Source organism: Protopterus annectens, chromosome 4.part0 (genome assembly GCF_019279795.1).
Source record: "Protopterus annectens isolate FY-2018-M chromosome 4.part0, PAN1.0, whole genome shotgun sequence".
NCBI lineage: Eukaryota > Metazoa > Chordata > Ceratodontiformes > Protopteridae > Protopterus > Protopterus annectens.
Genome location: NC_056733.1, coordinates 19,694,223 through 19,716,760, shown reverse-complemented (window position 1 = coordinate 19,716,760; position 22,538 = coordinate 19,694,223). Strand labels below are relative to the sequence as shown.

General features: G+C 44.0%; 1 protein-coding gene across 1 annotated transcript in view; it reads right to left on the bottom strand.

The window, feature by feature from the left end:
* The window catches only part of ENGASE (endo-beta-N-acetylglucosaminidase), a gene marked incomplete in the record, with an annotated part of 426,929 nt that overhangs the window by 139,105 nt on the left and 265,286 nt on the right, over window positions 1-22,538 (bottom strand). Inside the window, 1 exon segment of the mRNA XM_044068061.1 lies at window positions 21,466-21,574. Coding sequence (XP_043923996.1) covers window positions 21,466-21,574 — 109 coding nt within the window.

The window sequence follows — 22,538 nt, the reverse complement described above, 5'->3', positions numbered from 1 at the left end:
CCACATACAATCTCCACCGCCGGTGTATACAAGGGGGGAACTTTTAACAAAAAAAAAAAAACAACAAAATGATAGGGGCTGCAATAGCTATCATACAACAACATGTGGAAGAGGCTGAGGGTGGTAAGGATGTGAATGCTGTCAACCAACCCACAGTGAGGAGACGGAGAAGAGTGTACAGACCCAGGGTAACCCACCAGGGGCTACATGAGCTGGAGATAGTGGAGCACTATAGGGTGGACAGTGACCACGTACAGAAAATTGTTGAGCTGTGCTGGCCACGCCTCACACACACAGAACTAACAGAGGGGAACCCATCCCAGTGGATACCAAAGTATGTGTAGGCCTAAGAATACTAGCTACAGGTACCTTTCAAAGGCCATCTGGGGATATCATGGGGATCTCACAGGCATCAGCATCCAGGGTACTCCACCAGTTGCTGGATGCCATGTCAGCACATGCTGGTGGGTACGTATAGTTCCCCAACACCCGTGAGGCGTTGGCCAGGAATACGCATCTGTTCCACCAAATAGCAGAATACCTTGAGGTAGTGGGTGCTATAGACTGCACACACATATGCATCAAAGCACTACCCGGTGAGCGGGGTAGGGTCTACATCAACCGCAAGGGCTTCTCCTCCATCAACTGCCAGGTCATGTGCGATCCCCAGGGCATAATAATGAATGTGTGTGCTGGCTGCCCTGGAAGCTATCATGATTCCCACATCTGGTATCTGAAGCAGCTGTACCACAGATCTGCCAATGGGAACATCCCTTACTATCACCTAGTGGGGGATGCTGGGTACGCACTGGAGCCGTGGCTGATGACACCCATCAGAAATGCACATACACATGAACAAGAACTCCATAATGAGGCACATGCACAGACCAGAATTATAATAGAGCATGTGTTTGGGATGCTCAAGTCACAATTCTGGTGCCTTGACACATCCAGTGGATCCTTGCAGTACTCACCAGCTACAAGTACTGAAATTGTCATCATATGTGCCATGCTACACAATATGATTCTGTGGAAAGAGCTGCAGCAGGAATAGCACGGGGCAGGGCCACACAGCCCCCCCGCCATTGCCAAGGCCTGCACAGGCACAGAGTGACTCGCAGGTGGAACAACCCAAGCCTGCCCCAGTAGGCAGAAGGAGGCGTGCCCAGTATGTCCTTGCCTTGGCAAAGAGGCAATGCATAGCACAGACACTCTCACAGGAGGGACCCAGGGAATGACACCTCTCTCTGACTCGCACATACGGTAAAAGGGATACCAAACTTGACACTACCTGTGCTCAACCATGTGTAGGGAGTGTACTACGTGCATCTGACATAGGCAGCCCTTCAGCACCACTCTCAATACTGGCACACCCATAAGGTAAGTCACTCAACTTACCAATTGCCGAATGTAGTAGTATGTGTTTTTACCTGTATCTATGGTATGGATGTGAGCATGCAAGGGAATCATAGGTTCATAGGCCTACACTAGGCTATCCGCCCCAGGGCATTTATAAGCCTAGCCCAGAGTTTTTGTGGCTTACGCCACCCCTTTCTATTGAAGGATATTATGCCCATTATTTTGCTGTGCCTCTGTCAAGCAGTGACACTGATGTAATCCCTGGGGTATACCTGCGATCTCCCATCCATTGGTCAAGATTTCTCTTGAACAAAGCCAGCAAGGTGCTCTGCCTCACATGTACCGGGATTTTGTTCCACAGCATAGGGAGTCTCTGGGTGATGAATCTGTCCCTCCAGCACGTCCTATTTATGACCGTGTCAAGGTTTAAGTCTCGTGCTCTTGTGGATCTGATGGATTTAGATTTTTTGAGGTGAAGCATGTTCATTAATTCCGGGTTGGACATGGCCTTGTATGTCAGGCACAGGTCACCTCTGAGCAGGCGGTGGCGACTGAGTAGAGCTGGAGCTCCTTCAGTCGGGCAGCATAGGACATATTTTTGAGACCCTTTATCCATTTGGTGAGGAACTTTTGGGGCCTTTCCAATTGCTGTAGGTGTCGGGTCAGATACATTCCAAATGGGGCGTTGTACTCAATCATCGGTCTGATGAGTGATGAGTACAGGGGAATGATGACCTCCCTCGACCTAGATGTGAAAACCTTCATGATCAGGTGGGCAATGTAGAAGGTCTTCCTAACAACTTTGGCAACGTGGGTGTCAAATGAGAGGTTGCTATCAACCTGGGTTCCCAGATCCCTGATAACCTCTTCTGTGCTTAGTGGATTGCCACCTATATGGTAGCTAGAGGTAACCTTGTTTTTCCCAAAGGGTATGACTATGCATTTTTTAGCGTTTAACTTTAGGCCATGGCTTTGGCACCAGTTATCCGTTTCTATGAAACCCTTCTGAAAGATATCTGTGTCTGATGTGTTTTCAACTATGGCGCCCAGTTTGCAGTCATCTGCAAACTTTGTCAGCCATAATCCTCCTGTGCTTGCCTGTACTTCCGAAAAGTAGATGCCGAACAAGAGTGGACCCAGGACCGAGCCCTGTGGGACACCGCCAGACAGGCTTGAATCTGACATGGCGCCAGCAACTCTAACCCTGTGGGTTCTGTCACTTAGCCAGTTTGCAACCCATCTTGTGACGTATGGGTTTACATTTAAACTGGTGAGTTTTTCTATGATGCCTGAGTGGGGTATCATGTCGAAGGCCTTTGCCAGGTCAAGGTAGGCTGTGTGGACTGCCTTGCCCTCATCAATGGCCTTGGTGACTGTTTCGAAAAAGTCAACCAAGTTTAGAAGGCACGATCTGCCCTTGACAAAGCCAAATTGGGTTTGATCCAATGTCTGCAGGTCCCCTATGTCTTTATTTATGAGTTCCATAATGATCCTCTCCATAGCTTTGCAGACCAGGCTTGTCAAGCTGATGGGACAGTAGTTTCCAGGGTCGGTGGAGGCACAGCCTTTGTGTAATGGGACCACAGTAGCCGTACGCCATTCCTTGGGTACGTATCCTGAGGTGAGGCTAAGATTAAACAGCTCGTGGAGCACACAACCGGGGACACCATCTGGTACCATGGATGCTGTGTTTTTCGCCTTGGAGAGAGCTGTTCTTACTTGAGCATTTGAGATGTTTGGGAGGATAAGTTCAGCACCAACCAAGTATCACCACGATATGATGAAAGAAGAATCTGTTTATTACACGAATAACAAGCGCTTTCGCATACACCAAGTATGCTTCTTCAGGTTACAATTTACAATAAAAATCATACACTTTTATATACAGGTCTTAATTGCATAATTAAAATTTTCAAATTGGTTAATTTCCCGCTCTTTCAAATCAATTAAATTTCAATTAGTTTTAAGAGCAATGCCTTCAAAACCCATTTAAAGGTATATGACAACAATAATAAAATACTCAATAACATCAATTAGTTTAAAATAAATTAAAATAAAATAACATTCATTTCTGTTTAGTTTGTATTATTCTACATATAATTTGTAGACAGATATAATGTAAACCAATATAAGCACTTGTATCAATGTGCAGTATATAATATAGAATGTTCATACTTTTTCATTCAAATATAAAAACTAATTTAACAGTACAGTATCTTAATAGCAAGGATATTCACTTCATTCTCTATATATCTTGGTATTTACTATCTCATTGGATGGCATAGTTTTAAGTGTGAAAATTAGAGATTTTTTTTACATAAAAGAAAAAATAAATATACTGGGTGTGTATATAAATTGATAATTAAATAAATAAATAAAATTGATGTATATTACTCATTTCATACTAAGGCTAAAACCAGATAATACTAATGAGACTAAAATCTAATAATAATAATAATAATTATATATAAGATATATCAAATTGTATATAAATATAAATATAAGTCATAATTCATATAACATATTTTATGAATAATAAATAATAAATATGACTTCGGTTGATAATAAATCAACTCATTTTATATAATTTTAGTAATAAAAATATATGTATAAAAATTTTTTGACTAATAAATATATAAATATATAAGTATATATAGATCGAATTTTATAATTCATAAGAATATATATACATGAATAATGTGTGTGAAGATTTATCCTTATGTCATTACAACTTAAGTCTAAAAGTCTATGTTTAACATATTTAATAAATTTAATATGTCATGGATAATCATTCATCAAATAGAAGACTAAGTCACTATGATCTATTAGCGTGAAGCCAGAATAGGTTTTATGCTGACCATACTGTTCAGACCAGGTGTTAGATGGGCTTTGAGTCTCAAAATCCATTGTAATTCAACATTTTCCAAATGTAACATATTATCCCCCCTTTTTTTAAAGGATTTTACTATGTCTATTACTCGAAATTTAGATGTATTGACAAAGCCAAATTGGGTTTGATCCAATGTCTGCAGGTCCCCTATGTCTTTATTTATGAGTTCCATAATGATCCTCTCCATAGCTTTGCAGACCAGGCTTGTCAAGCTGATGGGACGGTAGTTTCCAGGGTCGGTGGAGGCACCGCCTTTGTGTAATGGGACCACAGTAGCTGTACGCCATTCCTTGGGTACATATCCTGAGGTGAGGCTAAGATTAAACAGCTGCCCTAACTGCGGGTTTAATTCCTCAATGAGCTCATGGAGCACACAACCGGGGATACCATCTGGTACCATGGATGCTGTGTTTTTTGCCTTGGAGAGAGCTGTTCTTACTTGAGCATTTGAGATGTTTGGGAGGATACAATTCTCTGGTATAGATATTTCTCCTTTTGGGGGGAGAAATTTGCACTGAACCTGTCAGCCAGTATGTTGGCAATGTCTGTAGGTTCAGTGAACTTTACATCATTTTGAACCAGTTCTGAACATATCAGGTTTCTAACATAGCTAAAAAAGGCCTTGTGGTTGCCTTTTGAGTCCGTGGCAATTTTTCTTTCAAATTTGCTTTGGAGGATTTTATGAGAGATCTTAGTTTTTTACTTACGATGATCAAGGGTGTCTTCCCTTTTGAGGATTTTGCTCTATCTTGTAGTAGCTTTCTCCTTTTGTTGTAGAGCTTGTTTATGGCTGGGGTCCACCAGACTGGACGCCTGCCTTTGGTACAAAGAGTCTTTGTTTTGTTTGGGATTGCCTGATCCATGCAGTCCTGGAGGTGCTGGTAGAAGGCATTTGTAAGTGATTCAGCGGTTTTTAGTGATGATTTCCACTGGCTCAGGGGCCTTGAAAGAGACCACACCAGTCCTAAGAAGTGTGAAGTCGGCTTTAGAGAAGTTCTTCACTGTGGTCTTTTATCAGGGTGGGGCGGGATGTGGACTTCCAGTGAGATTAGTTTATGATCTGATCTCACCAATGAAGGGTATACATCCGGTGTTGAACATTGTGACCCCATGTTTGTGATGATGAGATCCAGTATGTTTTCACCTCTTGTGGGCATGGTGACTAGTTGTTCCATGGCATTAGAGTTTATGAACTCTAGGAACCTTTGGGCTAGAGTGTTGGGGCTTGAGTAGTGATCCCAGTCTATGTTTGGATAGTTGAAATCACCTAGTATGATGGTGTTTGGGGTTACATTTATCCTCGCCAGAGTTTTCAGGAATGCTGTGTGAGGATCCTGAGTTTGAGAGGGTGGCCTGTAACATGCTACAAATTGTAGAGCAGTCTTGCCTCACGGTTAATTGCACCTGGATGGTCTCCGATGCATCGCGTTGCCACCAACCTGGAGGTGAGGGTATCTTTGATGAATATGGACACCCTCCTCCTTTCTTGGTGTTGTCTGGATTTTGTGGCGGAACGCATGATATGAGGTAAAACCTGATAGTGCCGGGTGCTCTCAGGAGCCTTGAACCAGGTTTCAGTCACAGCACAGACATCGATGTTCTCCATACTGAGAAGGGCTTCGAAAAGTGCATCTTGAGGTTGAGACTTCTGGCATTGAGCAGTATTACCCTTAGTTTTTCCTTTGTTTTGTTCTAGGGTGGTAGGTTTAGAATTTGAGCCTGGCCTAAAAAGGCACTATGGGGTGGCAAGAGCCTTTGCCAATATCCGAAGCCCAGGGTGACAAGTGCAAGCCGCCCTTGCAAAGCAACGTGGCTTGTCCAGCATGTCATCCCAGGCAGACAGACATTGGATCCCCTTTGAATGACACCAGTGATTAAGCCAATTATTAAAGCTGATCATCTTTTCTCTGTACTGTGGCATCATTCTTGGTGAAGGTAGGATACTGCTCAAGGTCAGGGTCATACCTGCCTGGGCTACATAATCAGAGAGCTCCTCTATGTCTCTTTTCATGTAGTCCAGGGAGGTGCGTCTCAGGTCGTTCACACCAGCATGGACAATGACTGAGTCATACTTGTACTTGCTGTTGAGTGACCTGAGTGCTTGTGTTATGTGGCGGATTCTAGCGCCCGACAGGCAGCTTACTGTGATCTTCTCCTTGCTCAATCTGGTGAGTGGGACGTCAGTGTGTCTGACTATGGAGTCACCTATAACAAGAGTATCTGGCATTGTGTTTGGCCTTAAGGGCTGTGACTGTTTGGCACACTGACTTTGTGGTCTATGTGTTGCATGTGTCTTGGTCTGTGGTGGTAGTTGTTTGGGTGTCTGCTTTGGTGGCCTCTGCTGTTTTGGTAGATTTTTGGTCAGAGCCTCCGAGTATGTTTTTATGTGTTTGTGTGTGTGATATGAGGTTGTGCTAGTGCTATGTGAGACTGGGTTTGTGGTGTGTGTGGTTACCTTCTCCTCCTGTCTGGTCTTGCCAGTCCTATGATGAGAGAGCTCAGCCTCCAGTTTGGCTATATATTTGCATCTCTCGCATGTGTTTGTGTTTTGTGCGAGAAGGCGAGGGTTGTCTGTGTACATGAGGCAATTGTAACATTGCCTTAATATTCCCAGATTCATCAACTGAGCAGGAGATGACACTAGCAACTGACCCCGCGACATGCTAGAAGGAAAAGTTAAGAACTTTGTGTAGATGGGTTTGAGAAGAGTTCAAGGGGTGTGGATGATCGAAAAGGGTATTAGGCTGGTAGGGTGCTATGTATAATAAAAAGTGCTATATCAGAGTAAAGAGTACTTTGGGTGCAAGTGCTAGGCTACCCGGATAGAGAATAGTCACTTATGAATCAAGTAGATCAAGACTTTATAGGTATAGGATAGGGTAGTTAGATTATCAGTACAGCTTAGGAAGAGATGTTCTAAGGGAAAATTTGAAGAGTGGACTTTAGGTAGCCCGAATAGTTTAACCTTGATTAACCGCCGCTGCTCTTGTGTGCTCTTGTGGCAACTCCGCGCTAAAGCGTGCTTTATAGCAGGGGGCTGGAAAAGACAGGAAATGACCCAAAATGGCCAATAAACTACAAGTTACTGCCTTAAATCGGGTGGCTGAATGGGATGCCAGCAGATAGTAGACACCTAAAGTGGCAGCATGAATAAATACGGGTGTCACCATAGTAGCCAGTACTACACATGGTGGCAAAACCCACTGCAGGAAATGTGCTGGACCACATGTGTGTCCAGATGACACACACATGCCAGTCAGGGAGGTTCACATACCCAACAACAGTCAAAGCCAGCAGGACAGGTGTAGACAAACACAAACAAAGGCTGTGCTAAGGCCACTGAATGATGCCTATGGGTAACCCCCCCCCCAGGCCTACAGAGACAGACTACGTTAGGTCAGGCACTGGGATGTTAGTTCTGAAGGGTAGAAAGTCAGAAACTAATATGTAGGTCAATCAAACATAAGACCTGTAGTACATTGACATACCTCTAGTCAGCATGATAGGTTAGAAAACAGAATGAAATGGAGTACCTGACATACCAGTACAGTCATTGCAAATGTGTACAAGTGTCAGGTGTGCCCCCGCCAAATCATGTGTAGCAATGTAGAAATAGCCAGGTGTGTCCCCCTATAGCCTATGTAGACATGTATTAACAGTCAGGTGTGCCCCTCCCAATCCTATGTACAAATGTAGTAACAGTCAGGTGTGCCCCCCCATCCTATGTAGACATGTAGTAACAGTCAGGTGTGCCCCACAATCCTGTGTAGCAATGTAGTAACAGTCAGGTGTGCCCCCCAATCCTGTGTAGCAATGTAGTAACAGTCAGGTGTGTCCCCCCAATCCTGTGCAGCAATGTAGAAACAGTCAGGTGTGCCCCCCCCCATATCCTATGTAAACAGTAGTAAAAGTCAGGTGTGCTCCCCCAATCCTATGTAGAAATGTAGTAATAATCAGGTGTGGTCCCCCACAATCCTATGTAGACATGTAGCAACAGTCAGGTGTGCCCCCAACCCTACTTAGACATGTAGTAATAGTCAGGTGTGCCCACTTCCAATCCTATTTAGAAATGCAGTAACAGTCAGGTGTGCCCTCCCCCAATCCTATGTAGCAATGTAGAAACAGTCAGGTGTACCCCCCCCATGTCCTATGTAGACATGTAGTAACAGTCATGTGTGCCCCCCTATCCTACGTAGAAATGTAATAACATGCATGTGTAGGTATAATACCAGTGGAGCACAGATGCCCAGAGGTGGCCAAGGTAGCAGGTTAGATTGCAGTATTTGTACAGCATGCAGGTATGTGTGTGCTAGGTTGGTGTGTGTTTCATATGTGAGAGTGGTCAGTATGTACGCATGTAGACCTTCTGGCCATTGCCCACTACTGCTGATGACAAGACCAAGCCCTCACAACTGTATTGCCAAGGACAATTTCCACCAGTATAACACATGCTAGCAGTAAAAATATGAAGATGGAAACAGCGCACCAAAAACCGCACTTTATTAATCTCCAGTAAAAGCCACAAATAATCCACAAGGTAAACGCTTTGAAACAGGACAATGCGTTTTCGTCAACTTGGTATTAAGACTTCATCAGACAATTAAATATTAATTAATTAGTCATTATATAGTAAGGTTAAAAGAAAAATAGCCAATAAAAACATTTGCATTCTGCTTAAACCAATGAAAACAGTGGGGCTCATTAAGAAGAGAAAATCTGTATGTGGTGGATAGTGTCATAAGATTCTATTGAAACTTGTTCTAAAATTTAAAAACTTTAAAATAGTTGGTCATGCTATGCTTAAATAAATAATTTCTTAATTTATGCAAATAAATAAATAAATATGTTAAAAACCTCAGTGAATTTATGTAACAATGTATGTGTACTAGAATGGTGTTTTTTGGTCAGGAATTAGATTTAATTGTAATAACAATGGCACCACCTACTGTTCTTTTTAAATCATTACATGTTCAGCTCATATTTTGGCTGCTCTCAGTTTCAGCACAGAAGATAGGGAAATGCATTCAGTAAGCAGTAAGCCATTTTAAATGTATGGTGGTAATATGCGTCACCATCTGAAAGATTGACATGGTATGGCTGTTGGGCTAGACATACAAGCAGTACACAGGGGAAAGTACCCCAGACATACAGTATATAATGTGTAACTGTGAAATAGACACCCTTGGAATTGTACATATGGGTATGCATCACATTATCTGGGCCAGTAGTAGGGAATACCGGTGTTCTCTGCCCGAACACTTGCAGATCACAAAGGTGATAGGACTGATGTATTGGGAAACTGCTGATGTACCTGCACATGCCAGCATAACTGGAATGCCCCATGCATATCTGTTCATCATATGCGAGTAGTGTCCATAGCACACATGCACCCAGCTCACCCAAACACCACCCACAGGTACCTCTCTGGTCGCACCCCTGCTGTTGGGAATGGTTACAATATGACCCCCACCTGTACATCGCAATAGCGAAAGAATGCAGCATGCAGTGCAGGTGTCACATGCAGGTGTGTCCCTAGCTGTAGGTAGCACCTTGCCAGCATTCACACCTCCTGATCAATACTGATAGAAAGTACTGGCACGAAAACCTAGCACACCTACCTTGTCACCCCAGGGGAATATACTGTATGGCGGTATGGGACTGTAGGACTGACAGAATGCAATGGCCTGCCTCAGCTGGCCCGCAACACCACCAAATGGCCTACAGGGCTCTGCCAAAGGCCTATGTCTCACACATACTGCCAATGCATGTTATGTCATGGGCATACAAATAACAACATAACACTCTCCACATAAGCCATATGCAAGGCCATGTGGACAAACCACTGTAACATGTCCACCATGTCCCACTGCATGAATTTTGTAACAACACAAAAACATGGCTGTGATGAGGTGATAACCTTAGGGAAAGTATCAGAGAATATATGCATATTGTATGGAAGAGGACAGAATATAGGGGTTGTGGGAGCATGGGCAGCATGGAATGTGCAAGATCCGACACACAGCCATGTGCACACACTATCCCTGGCTGCAAACACATAAATGGGTGGCTAAAAACCTGCCTGTACACCACAATAGGGGTAATGTCCTGACTTATGGCCACTGCCTCTCTCTGAGTAACCTGTGTGAATCTGTACAGCTGTGAGGCATAACCAGAGCAAGATAAGGCCATGCTGTCATGTTGATGGATGTACAAGTATGGGATCCTCTGCCAGCACTGTACCAAGGTGCTGAACTGGATACACAGACCAAGCAACAAGTGTCTGAAGCTCCCCCTCCAGAATGGCATAACTTTCCATGAATATGTAGGCGTTTGCCCACAATACCGGACATAGCTGCATTCACACCTGTTCCGCAGGACATCACTGTGCGCAAGAATGACCACCTGACAGTACTTGAGGACATAAAACATCACAGTGTATAACAGTACACATGTCTGAATATCTCTGCTAGCATCAGTACCATGTAGCAGAAGCAGCACAGACACAATCACCTACAGTACACACCATCCCTTGCACAGTTTGACCCCATATTGCCAAATGATTACGGATACCCTGCAGAAACAGTTTGATACCTGTAGGTGTACAACACAAAAGTCTGCACTGGAGTACAAACTACCTGGAATGGATCCACACATTCAATACAGAAGGGCATACTGGGCATGCTCACACACTTAATGAAGGCAATGTCTGACAACAACATACTGAAAGATCATACTGGGCAAGATCACACACACAAACAAATGAAGCCCATGTCTACAAACAACAGTGGACCATACATATCTGACAGTTGCAGATGCTAGTGCATACACTCCTCAGTATGCACCAGTCATGCTTTGCACACACATTGGATAGGAATACAGACATATATCCAAGGACAGCACACTATAATATGCCAAAAGTAGACATACATAGATGTGTAGAAGTGAGTGACTGTAACAAAGAGCCATCCATCATGAGGCCTGTCCCACCCAGCACACAGCCAAATGGCTACAACCACATGATGTGTAAATGTCACTCACTGTAGAAATTAGCCACTGGTATCCATCAGCATTACAGACTACTTGGTGCAAGTGCTAGCTGTGTAACATGACTGCACCAGGCAGTAGTCATCTAGCAGCTGTGCACATGTACCTGCGGAATATAACCCTGCGTGTGCCTGCATGTGGTGTGTCAACCTCTAGATGAATAGGTTATGGCCCATGCACACACACTGCCCTCCCCATAGCCCTACTATAACAAGCCTGATGTCATCCACTATGAAATACACCTTTGGGAATAGAGTAGCCCAGTAATCTCTGTGACACCTCCTAAAACTGCGTAATGATGTAGTGTGATAAACTAGTTAGGTAGGAGTTCTAATCCCAGACATGGCAAGTGTGTGTGTGTGTGTGTGTGTGTGTGTGTGTGTGTGTGTGTGTGTGTGTGTGTGTGTGTGTGTGTGTGTGTGTCTGTGTAGGGAGCAATGCTTTCTAGGCTAGTCACACTCACTACAATTCAAATGCCCCACTTTGGCAAGGCTGCTGATGTCATTCACTGTAAAATACACCTTTGGAAAAGGTGTAGCCCAGTAATCTCTGTGGTGTGTCCTATAACAGCGTAATTCCGTAGTGTGATATAGTACTTTGGTAGGGGTTCTAGTCCCACAGATGGCAAGTGTGGATGTTTGTGTGTGTGTCTCTGTCTGTGTAGGGAGCAATGCTTTTTAGGCTAGTTACACTCACTACAATTCAAATGCCCTACCTTGGCAAGGCTGCTGCTGTTATTCACTGTGGAATACACCTCTGGGACAGGTGTAGCCCAGCAGCCTCTGTGGCGCGTCTTATAACTGCGTAATGCTGTAGTGTGATAAACTAGTTAGGTAGGAGTTCTAATCCCAGACATGGCAACTGTGTGTGTGTCTCTGTCTGTGTAGGAAGCAATGCTTTTTAGGCTAGTCACACAAACTACAATTCAAATGCCCCACTTTGGCAAGGCTGCTGCTGTCATTCACTGTGGAATACACCTTTGGGAAAGGTGTAGCCTAGTAATCTCTATGGTGCGTCCTATAACAGCGAAATGCCATAGTGTGATGTAGTATTTTAGTAGGGGTTCTAGTCCCACACATGGCAAGTGTGAATGCTTGTATGCGTGTTTTTACATTTGTGTAGGGAGGAATGCATTTTAGGCTAGTTACACTCACAATTCAAATGCCTTACTTTGGCAAGGCTGATGTCATTCACTGTGCAATACACCTTTGGGACAAATGTAATCCAGTAATCTCCGTAGCACGTCCTATAACAGCATAATGCTGCAGTGTGATATAGTACTTTGGTAGGGGTTCTATTCCTACACATGGCAAGTGTGGATATTTGTGTGTGTGTTTCTTTGTGTAGGGAGCAATGCTTTTTAGGTTAGTCACGCTCACTACAATTCAAATACCCTACTTTGGCAAGCCTGCTGATGTCACCCACTATGAAATACACCTTTGTGGAAGGAGTACTCCATTAATCTCCATGGCACATCCTATAACTGTGTACTGCTGTAATGTAATAAGCTAGTTAGGTAGGAGTTCTAATCCCAGACATGTCATGTGTGTGTGTGTGTGTGTGTGTGTGTGTGTGTGTGTGTGTGTGTGTGTGTGTGTGTGTGTGTGTGTGTGTGTTTGTCATTCGTATCCTATGTGGAGGTGGCTGTGAGTGTGTAACAACTGGACTCATTGTGGAGCTGGTTTTGTAAATTTCTTATATGGTGACCCTATGATATGTCACAATGTCCACCTTACAAGGATAACAGATGTGAAATAGTCGAGAGGCTGGGGTGGCAATCCATACCCCTACATGTGACATCAAGGCCTGGTGACTAACCCATGTATTACACAGAGAACACTCTCAACCCACATCTCATACATAAACACACTTGCCTAGGCAATAATTGCTATGTTGGTAAGTACCCTGCATATTGCCCACAAATAGTAACCATGATGTGAATGCAGTGGACGGCAGAGGGCATGGAACCCTGTCCATCAGTAAAATACGCATGTACATGAAGACAGTGTGCCTTCATTATGCTCCCCACTGGACGCCTGCAACACATGTGGTGCCATCAAATGTGACCAACAAAGGACATACCATGCCTTATACACATGCCCTGTATGGACAGATGCCACTGACACCAGGGAATACCTGTATCATGCTATCAATATAGGTGCAGGGTCAACCTGTTGTCCATTACCTGTTCCCAGCACATGAGGCCACGACATGCACATCTGATTATAACAATCTGTGTACACAACATGGGCCAGACACCCCAGGTAGAGCTCCACATGTCACTGTACATGCATGTGGGATGTGTGCACATCCCAGAAAGCATCCATGTCATGGAATAAACAAAACATACATGGCAAGCACTGAACTGCAATGGTCACACACAATAGCTACCCAGGTGACTGGATGATGAATACAATAACTACCTGTGTGGGCCAATCCAGACATTACACCACAGAGCCAAACTGCAGACTACTGTCATGTGGCCTGATGCCAAGGTATACCCTTGACCTAGCCTTGTACAGCCTTCTGGCACTGTCAACCACTATGCAACCGTGAAGCAATGCCTGCATGCATGTCAGTACTGGCACCCTGTGTCTATGTGCATGTTGTATGATGCTTTTGACCACATTCACACTCACTACAACCCCCATTGGCATACTGAAGCATGCTGTCTGATGTCAGACACCTCCACATACCCTTTGCCCATATAACCTCTGGATAACCCCTGTGGTGCATGTGATACCTGCACAGTACTGTATTGTGGCAAACTAGTGAAGAAGTGTATTCCTGACCCTGCCAATTGTGTCAATGTGTGCAAGTCCCTGACAGAGTGTGGCTGTGTTGACGTTGACACCTGTTCATGCGGACAGGCATGTGTACTACACACCTACAGTACTGGTACCATATCACTATGGCAGATGTCACTCACCATCACATATATGTTTGGAGAGCTCCTCAACATGTAAGCTATGTGGCGCATCCAATAACTGCATAGGCATGTGATAGCAATACATAGTCAGGGGTTTGATACCCTGTCCTGGTAGGAGTGTGACACAAACATGCTTAGGTTTTACTCTCCCACCCTCTCCCTGACTTATCAGTGCCTCTGTCTGCCTCTCACTCCCTCTCTGGTGGATGTGGATAACTACACTTGCTTTGCTTAGGCAGCAGCATGTGTTTTGTAAGTGATGTTCATGATCAGCTGATGGCCTCTGCACGAATTGCAGCCCTCCTCTGACTGATTGCATGTGGAACATCTGTGGTAACATTCTCATAGCCAACTGCATGGAAACACACTCCAATATCTAGGATCATCATTTTGTGTTGGGCCTTTTCATTCACTGAGAGCAGGACCTAGATTTGATGTTTGGCAAACAGCATCACAGATGGATTGGGGATTTACCGCCAACATAAACTGTGGAAACAGGCCAACACACAGGAGGGAGATGTGCCTGACATGACTACAGAATGTACGTGTTACTATTCTTCATTTGGAGTAATGTTGGTTTAACAGGGTGTGTGTGGATATGGCTGGTCTACATGTTTTAATACCTGTCATGACAGTGTTATGTTACTGAGGAAACCCCCATCTGTACGGTCATCTGCTGACTGGGCAGAGTGTGGTACATTTTGTTTCTTGTGTTATTCACAGAGCACCTATCTGTGACCTGTAGAAGCATGGTGTGAGAATTGCAGTCAGTACATGGTGACAGCCATGAGAGTTACTGACTTCATATCCCTCATAAGACATATGTCACAACAAACCCTGTTATAACAGTAAATGTATGAGGTTATCACAGCAACATGTCAATATTGGCCCTGTGTTTGTACCTCCAGCCACAACTCTGTTTACTGTTGTACATATGTCATGCAGTAAGAGGTGCATATGTTCTGTACACCATAATTTATTGACATCATATCTGATAACAAGCCATTGAGATAGACTGATACACGTTATGTATAGTAGGGGTTATATTTGAGGACATAACCTAGGCATTCTGTGGTTGTGTGTACAGTACTGAGGTCCGTGTACCTATGGTGATTGTCGACAGTGTGTGTATTGTGAATATGTACCTTGGCCTGTGTACAGACTGTGGTAGATGTCATTGTTCTTGGTCCTGTTCTATCTGATGTAACATACTGCTCCACTGTATGTTACCCTATCGGCTTACATGTTTGTAGGGCCATACATACACGTCCCATACCACAGACAGGCATTGGACCACACTGTGTAGTGGCCCAGTATATCTCGGGTTAGTGTGGGAGTGGCACATATGAGGACGGTGTTGATGAGGTAGTCCATATACTGTAATATTATGCTAGCTTACCATATGTGGCTGTATTCACATTGGTTGTGGTTATGCACTTTCACACAGGTGTCTCTGTGTTGTATCATGCCTGTAGAGCCTGCTATTTATGCAGGTACATGTGTATTACCCCATAAGAAATGCAAGCCAGTGTTACGGCAGTCTGCCTGTAGCCTGCACAGTGCTTTGTTGCATGCCTAGCAGCTTAGTGTACTTACCCAGTGTGATGTTATGTCCAGACACTTGTCAGATGTACTGCTGCCAGACCACCATAACAGTCATGTATGTCAGACAAAGCAGTGGGATGCTGTACAGATGTAGGTCACTACCTAGTGGGCAGTATGTGGCCATGGCACCTCTGTACCAGAGGTTATTGTGTCAGGACAGACAGGGGTGTGTGAATGCATAACCTATGGGGGCAAATGTATCCCAGTATTTACCTGATATACCCATCTATATGGCTGTTAACATCCACAGTGTCAGGCTTGGTCCATGTCTTGCACTAAGGGGTTCTGTATATACCTCTGGACTGACCAGAGTGTGTCAGACTGTCCATATTTATTGGCCATATCTCTGCTGTAGTCCACAGGATCATTACTGTGCTAGCAGTGGTACTGTACTATGATGTCCTTAGGATGTCTGTCAATAGCCAATGACGCACGTTAAAAGCAGATGTGACTTCCCACACACGTCTATGAAGACAACCCCAATTACAGTAGCAATAGTCTACATATATACCTGCAATACATACCTGACATTCCCTTGCACTAAGAGGTTGGGACTATTGGAGATGAGGTAGGGCTCCACTCCATGTTCAAGACAAATGGTGAACATATATGTATATATAATTATCCATATATCTATATAGATATATACACATATACATATCTACATAGATGGATATGTGTATATATATATATATATATATATATATATATATATATATATATATATATATATATATATATATATATATATATATATATATATATATATATAAACACCCAGATATATACATATACACAGCAATATATGTCTACACATATATAGAGATACATATACATATGGATATCTACATATATAGTGACAGTAATAGGTATATCAGAATAGATATATATGCACATATAGTTATAGATATCTACATAAATAGGCATATCTGTACACATAGGATGTGCATACATATAGAGCTATATATGTATATATATATATATATATATATATATATATATCTCTATATATATCTATATATGTACATACGAAGAGATGTACACATGGCCATATATATGTTGCACTATACAGATGTGTATACAGATGTGCATACAGACATATGTATGAATATACATGTGTATGTACATGTAGACATATATCAACCTATTATATGTATATATCCATATTCCTTTCATGTGTAAACCTCATGGTTGTGTATACTCTCCCAGATGTATCTCACTGTATGTATCTGCTATATGTACATTATGATAAAACAGCATGTGTGATGCAAAAGTCATATTAATAACAGGTACTACACAACCGTGGAAGTAAAAGCAATTGTTCAATACTAATCAATATGTGTACTGACAGATATATTGGAAGAACAACAGCCATCTTCACAGTGGTCATGGCATAGTGGTTAAGTGTTGTGATGATAGTGTATGGGGTCCTGGGTTCAAGACCTACAAGGGCTGTTCATTTGCTGTTGGATACAGAGTGGTTAAGCTGGTTTTGAGCAGTTTTAAGCCAGTTTGTGCGAAGCTAAGTGGTGCTAAGCTACGGGTAAACATATGGGGCACTTAGTGCAGGCTTCACTTACCAGTGTGCAAATCAGCTTAGCTGTTATGTTGCAGCAATGTTGATACCTACTAAGAATGGCTTAGCCCTTTTAACCAGTTCACACCACCCAGTCTGATAACATAGCAGGGTACTGACATCTAAATAAGTGTATGTAATGCCATGTACAATAAATGTGCCTATGTGCTGTCATTACAGTAGCAAGGGGTGTAAGTGTCATGTGTGGGACACAGACATATATGAGGCCTGTACAGCACTGTTATCCATGTGAATGTGTTACATACAGGGGTAGTAGCCCAGGGTATGTGCTGTCACATTGGCATGTAGTGTATCATGGCGGCACTACTGTTGACAGTGCGTACCCAGGCAAGAGTTGAGTGCTAAATGTAGTACTGACAACAGGCACACCTGCAGGCATAGCTGGACTCTGAGGCCTCCCTGGTGTGTGAGTGGTGTCACAATATATAACCCCTACTGGGTAATGATCCGACATGTGGAATGTAACTGTAGACTACTGTCTGTACAGCACATGATAGTGAGGGCTCCTGACATGTAGTTATGGCATACATATTGTTGCCAAACGTCTGTCAACACATTCATCCTACTGCATAGCTACTTGCCAAGCTGATGACCGTCAGTACATGTACAGATGTGCAAATGGCAGGTATCCAGCTGGGATAAATACAGGCATCCTAAGCTTAATTGACACTGACATGTCTGCCCAGCTGTGTAAGAACTGGCACATATTGGGGATAACACCCTGTACGCACCACATGCCACGGGTACCTCCACTACACTACCAGAGTTAACAGAACATGCTTGGGTACAGGTCGACATCACAGACACTAACCATGTGCTGTAATGCATGTTGAATACATGTCAACTTGATCACCTCAGTGGCCATGTGCAGGAGGCACCTGGAAGATTGGCTGATGTATGTCACTCTCACCCTGGGGGTCACCACAGTAGTGTCTGTCGATAGATTGTCGGCTGCCACATGGCAGGTGGCAGGATACCACTGTACACACAACCCCTACACAACCTATCTCTCCTTGGACAATAGCTAGGTACACAGCTATGACCACCTGCAGCGATGCACCACAGTACTGACACATGTGTACGTGTGCATGACTGAGTATAGCAGTGTACCTGGGAATTCCATGAGGGCCTTCACAACCACCGCAAAACCCATTGCCATAGTCAGTTGTGGCTGCTGCTGTATGGGACATTACATGTATCCTGTTAAGCTCCTTTACATACCAGCTACACGAGCCGTGTTGCACACATACACACACTTGCCAGAACATAGTGGGCATCCCATGCCTATCAACCCATTTGTACATGTCTGCACAGCTGTAGAGTACAGCATTTCAAGGCCACATACTCCTATTACAATACCCATTGCTACACAGTAGTACAGAAAGTGTTGTTGCTGCCCATAGGTGAGGCATGACAATGCAACACCCTACTATGCAAGTGGCATGTGCATTAGATGCATATCCCTGTAGTACCACTGTTGGGATCAACAATGGGTTGTATCGCAGTCATGGCCAATGTGTGATGGTGGGTATGTAAGAGTGTCATCATGAGTTTCACTGAGTACAATATCCACTGGGGGATGTGTGTGCTGTCATTACACCAAGGTACACCTGAGTATATGTCCCATGTACCACGTTATGGTTACCACTGTCACCATCAACCATACAGGTAACTGATACAACAATCCAGGCCAGTTATGCATGTGCTGTGTGCAGCCTACCTGTAACACATTAGACACATGGTCAAGTTAGTTAGCAGTGATAGACCCAGGTCTCTGGGATGTGTGTCTGCCTGTTATGTGTCTGTTAATGTGTATATGAAGGTATGTCACACTATGTACTGTTCATATACACAGATTACATCCACCATTAGCATACTGTACATGTCTAGGGATGTTTTGCATTTAACATGTAACCTGGGACACACCTCACCCTAAATGCTGTGTGGTATGTGCAATGGAAGCCACACACTTCAGTATCACTACATACCTAGGCAGGGGTCTAGTCCCAGTGTGGCCAAGAGTGTGCGTGTATATGGATGGGTCTACATCAGGTTGCAGATTATACATGCCCCAGAGGGGTCACCTGTCAATGTGGCACAAGCAATAACTGTTATGAAAACCTGTGACGTGTTCAACTGTACCCCACAATCAACCAGTGTTACCAACAGCTATAATGCATCATTGCTGGATGGCTACACTGCCTGACACATATACATTACACTTTACTCCTTACAACATGTTACAATGCAGTACTGTGGTACACTGTAGTACAGTCACTGTGTGCATCAGGGCCATATTAGCCTGTCCCTGCATCAATGATCTAGATGACAGGGATGTGGCACAGGTATCATCATATGCACAGGGTGTGTTGTTGGTTTGCCAGAGCCCAAGCGTGGGCCATACATTTGACACCAAGTGTGTGGGTGAGGGGTGTACTGAGGTGAACTGGGCATGGTGATGTGGTGTCTGTAGGTATGGGGTTGCCCTAGGTGTTCTTGTATAGTTTGTGGGTATGCATGCACACAGTTCTGCCATATGGCTGCCCTACACAGGTGTTTATGGACAGCTACAGACCATACCTGGCAGGGTGTGCAGTTTACTGCCTCCGGCCATGGACATGTGGACTGTGCCTGCCAGGGGTCCCATGGGCACATCCAAGTACAGGCCTTGATGTGCTACTCTCACCTGACAATGATGAATGCCCTCTGGAACCAGGTCCCTCCTGGGACTGGCCAGGACCACATGCTCGTGGCCTGGTTTGGACAGCACCCCCCCCCCCACAGTGCCAGGGCTGGTACTGCCACTATGGGAGCCCCTTGGTGTCCTAGCATGTCCATGTTAACTGCCAGCTGTTGGCATTGCTGGCCTATGACCAAGCGGCTGTCGCCGCACTCCCACCACACGTTCAAGCACGGATAGACCATGGTCGATGAGGGCCATCATCTCACCAGACCATCTATCCATGAACTCAGTTAACACACAGATGGCACCAGCCAGTTCATGGGCATTGTCACTTGCAGATGTGAAAGCAGCCCTCTGCAGCCTCAGGCCCTGTCTGGTGTAACGTTCCATACATGCCTGCGTCACCATGACAGCCTGAAACATGTGCCTGCTGGTACCAGCTGTGTCGTGTCTGCCATGGGGCTTGATGACCAGCGGGCCTACCACGAACATCCTGGGACATCTGCCTATGTGGTGCCCTGCTGGAAACCCGGCTATGCCTGCTGCAACCAGACACAGTAGGTATGGTTACTACACTTTCCTATGTACTGCCACCAAATGCAAGCTGTCCCTCCGCTATGGCCACTGGTGATGGGGTACGTATAGGCACTGTAACTGTGTGCGGGGTTGGGGTGGCTAAAAGCTTACCTGTGCATGTCTTCAAGATGGGGAGGAAAATGAGGTACCAGGGAAAAAAGCATGCAAATACAAATCGTTCCATCCATATAGTCACAACCCCTTTTCCAATTTTTGTACATGGGATCAGGGTGTTACTTCAAAAGTGACATCATACAGCCAAGGTTTATGCCACCGGGTGGCTAGCCATGCTGCAGTAGTTCATCCAGACCACACACACACTCGCGCACACACTCACACCTAGGGCTAATTAAAAGTGTGTAGCACCCAGAGGAAACCCACACAAACACAGGGAGGACATGCAAACTCTGCTTGGTAAGCACCCCAGCCAAGAATCAAACCGGTGAGCCTCTTGCTGTGAGGCGACAATGCTATCCACTGCACCACTGTGCCACCAATGCAAATACAAATATATACATTTATGAAGAATCCACACATGCAGTACCTCAGCTGAGAAATAGGCACTGTGAGGCAGGTATGCTAACTTCTATGTCACACTGCTGCCCTAAACTGTTTCACTTCACTAAAGTTTGCAGCACAGAAGTGACTAAAATCTTATTTTGTCAACATGATTTCTTAGCAAAAAAAGTCGCACATTCCAAAATGTGGATTAAAGTGAAGTTCATAACTGGCATACATCCAAGTTCTGAAGTAAAAAAAAAAAAAAAAAATACACGTTTTACCTTTCCCCTGAAGAAAAGACGTTTTCCAAAGCCCTGGCAAAATGAAGTGGTGAAGGGTAACATGGAGACACTGTGCGTGGGCAAGTAATCACAAAGAAGATTCCAGAACCTATGTAAAAAGATAAAACACAAATACAAGTAACAACAACATGGTAAAATGAAATGAAGTTGATAAATGGACTTTTTTCTGAAGCTTAACAAATTACTGATACCATTTTCAAGGATACCCAACAATGCTACTTTGGGATTCCCAATTTCTCACCAAAACCGTAGTGCAGCACCATACACAATGCTGTGATTTAAACTGTGTATCATTGCCGTGGTGTAAATAAGCAGAAATAGGACATGGATAAAAAAACAAGAGCGCAGTAGTATCTGACAAAGCAAAGCATTCTGACAGACTGATGTGAGAGGCCCTGTCACCTGTAATGAGGAGGGGGAGTGGATTAGATGGCAAAGGTGGTCTTCAGCAGAAGGTGAAGACAGTATCTGGATGGCCAAGGCAATCAATCCTGCCCTTTCAGAAGGGAACTGTGAAGTAAGGTAGCAGGACCAACAAGGAACAAGATCACACTGTGACATAGCTCATGATTCTTGGTGTGGGGTTGGGAACTTGGATAACAAAAACACAGCTCTGAGACTTACAAATATTTGATTTTGAAATAATATACCTAAAAGTAAAGTTTATAACAGGAGGAGAACATGATAAAAACTGATTGAAAACTGTCTAGGAACTGAATATGGAGTGATGGAGTTCATAAGGAAGAGGAAATTTGATAGGATAGGGCAAGTGGTGTGGCTGAAAAAAAGAAAGGGAAGGCAGCCAAAAGGAAAGGGGTTTAGAGAGATAAATGATAAGCTTTAAAGATTAGTCTCTGAAAATGCAATCAAAATCCTATCCAGACTTGTACAAATGGGATTTTTTTTAGGCAAGCACAGACTGAGTGCAGATATTCATTACAGAAAGCAGTAAGAAAAGAGGAACAAGAAAGGTTTGGAGAATGAATGTATTGCAATGGTAAAGGATAGAAGAAAGGAGATTTTCTACTTCAGATTCTTCACTTACTACATTT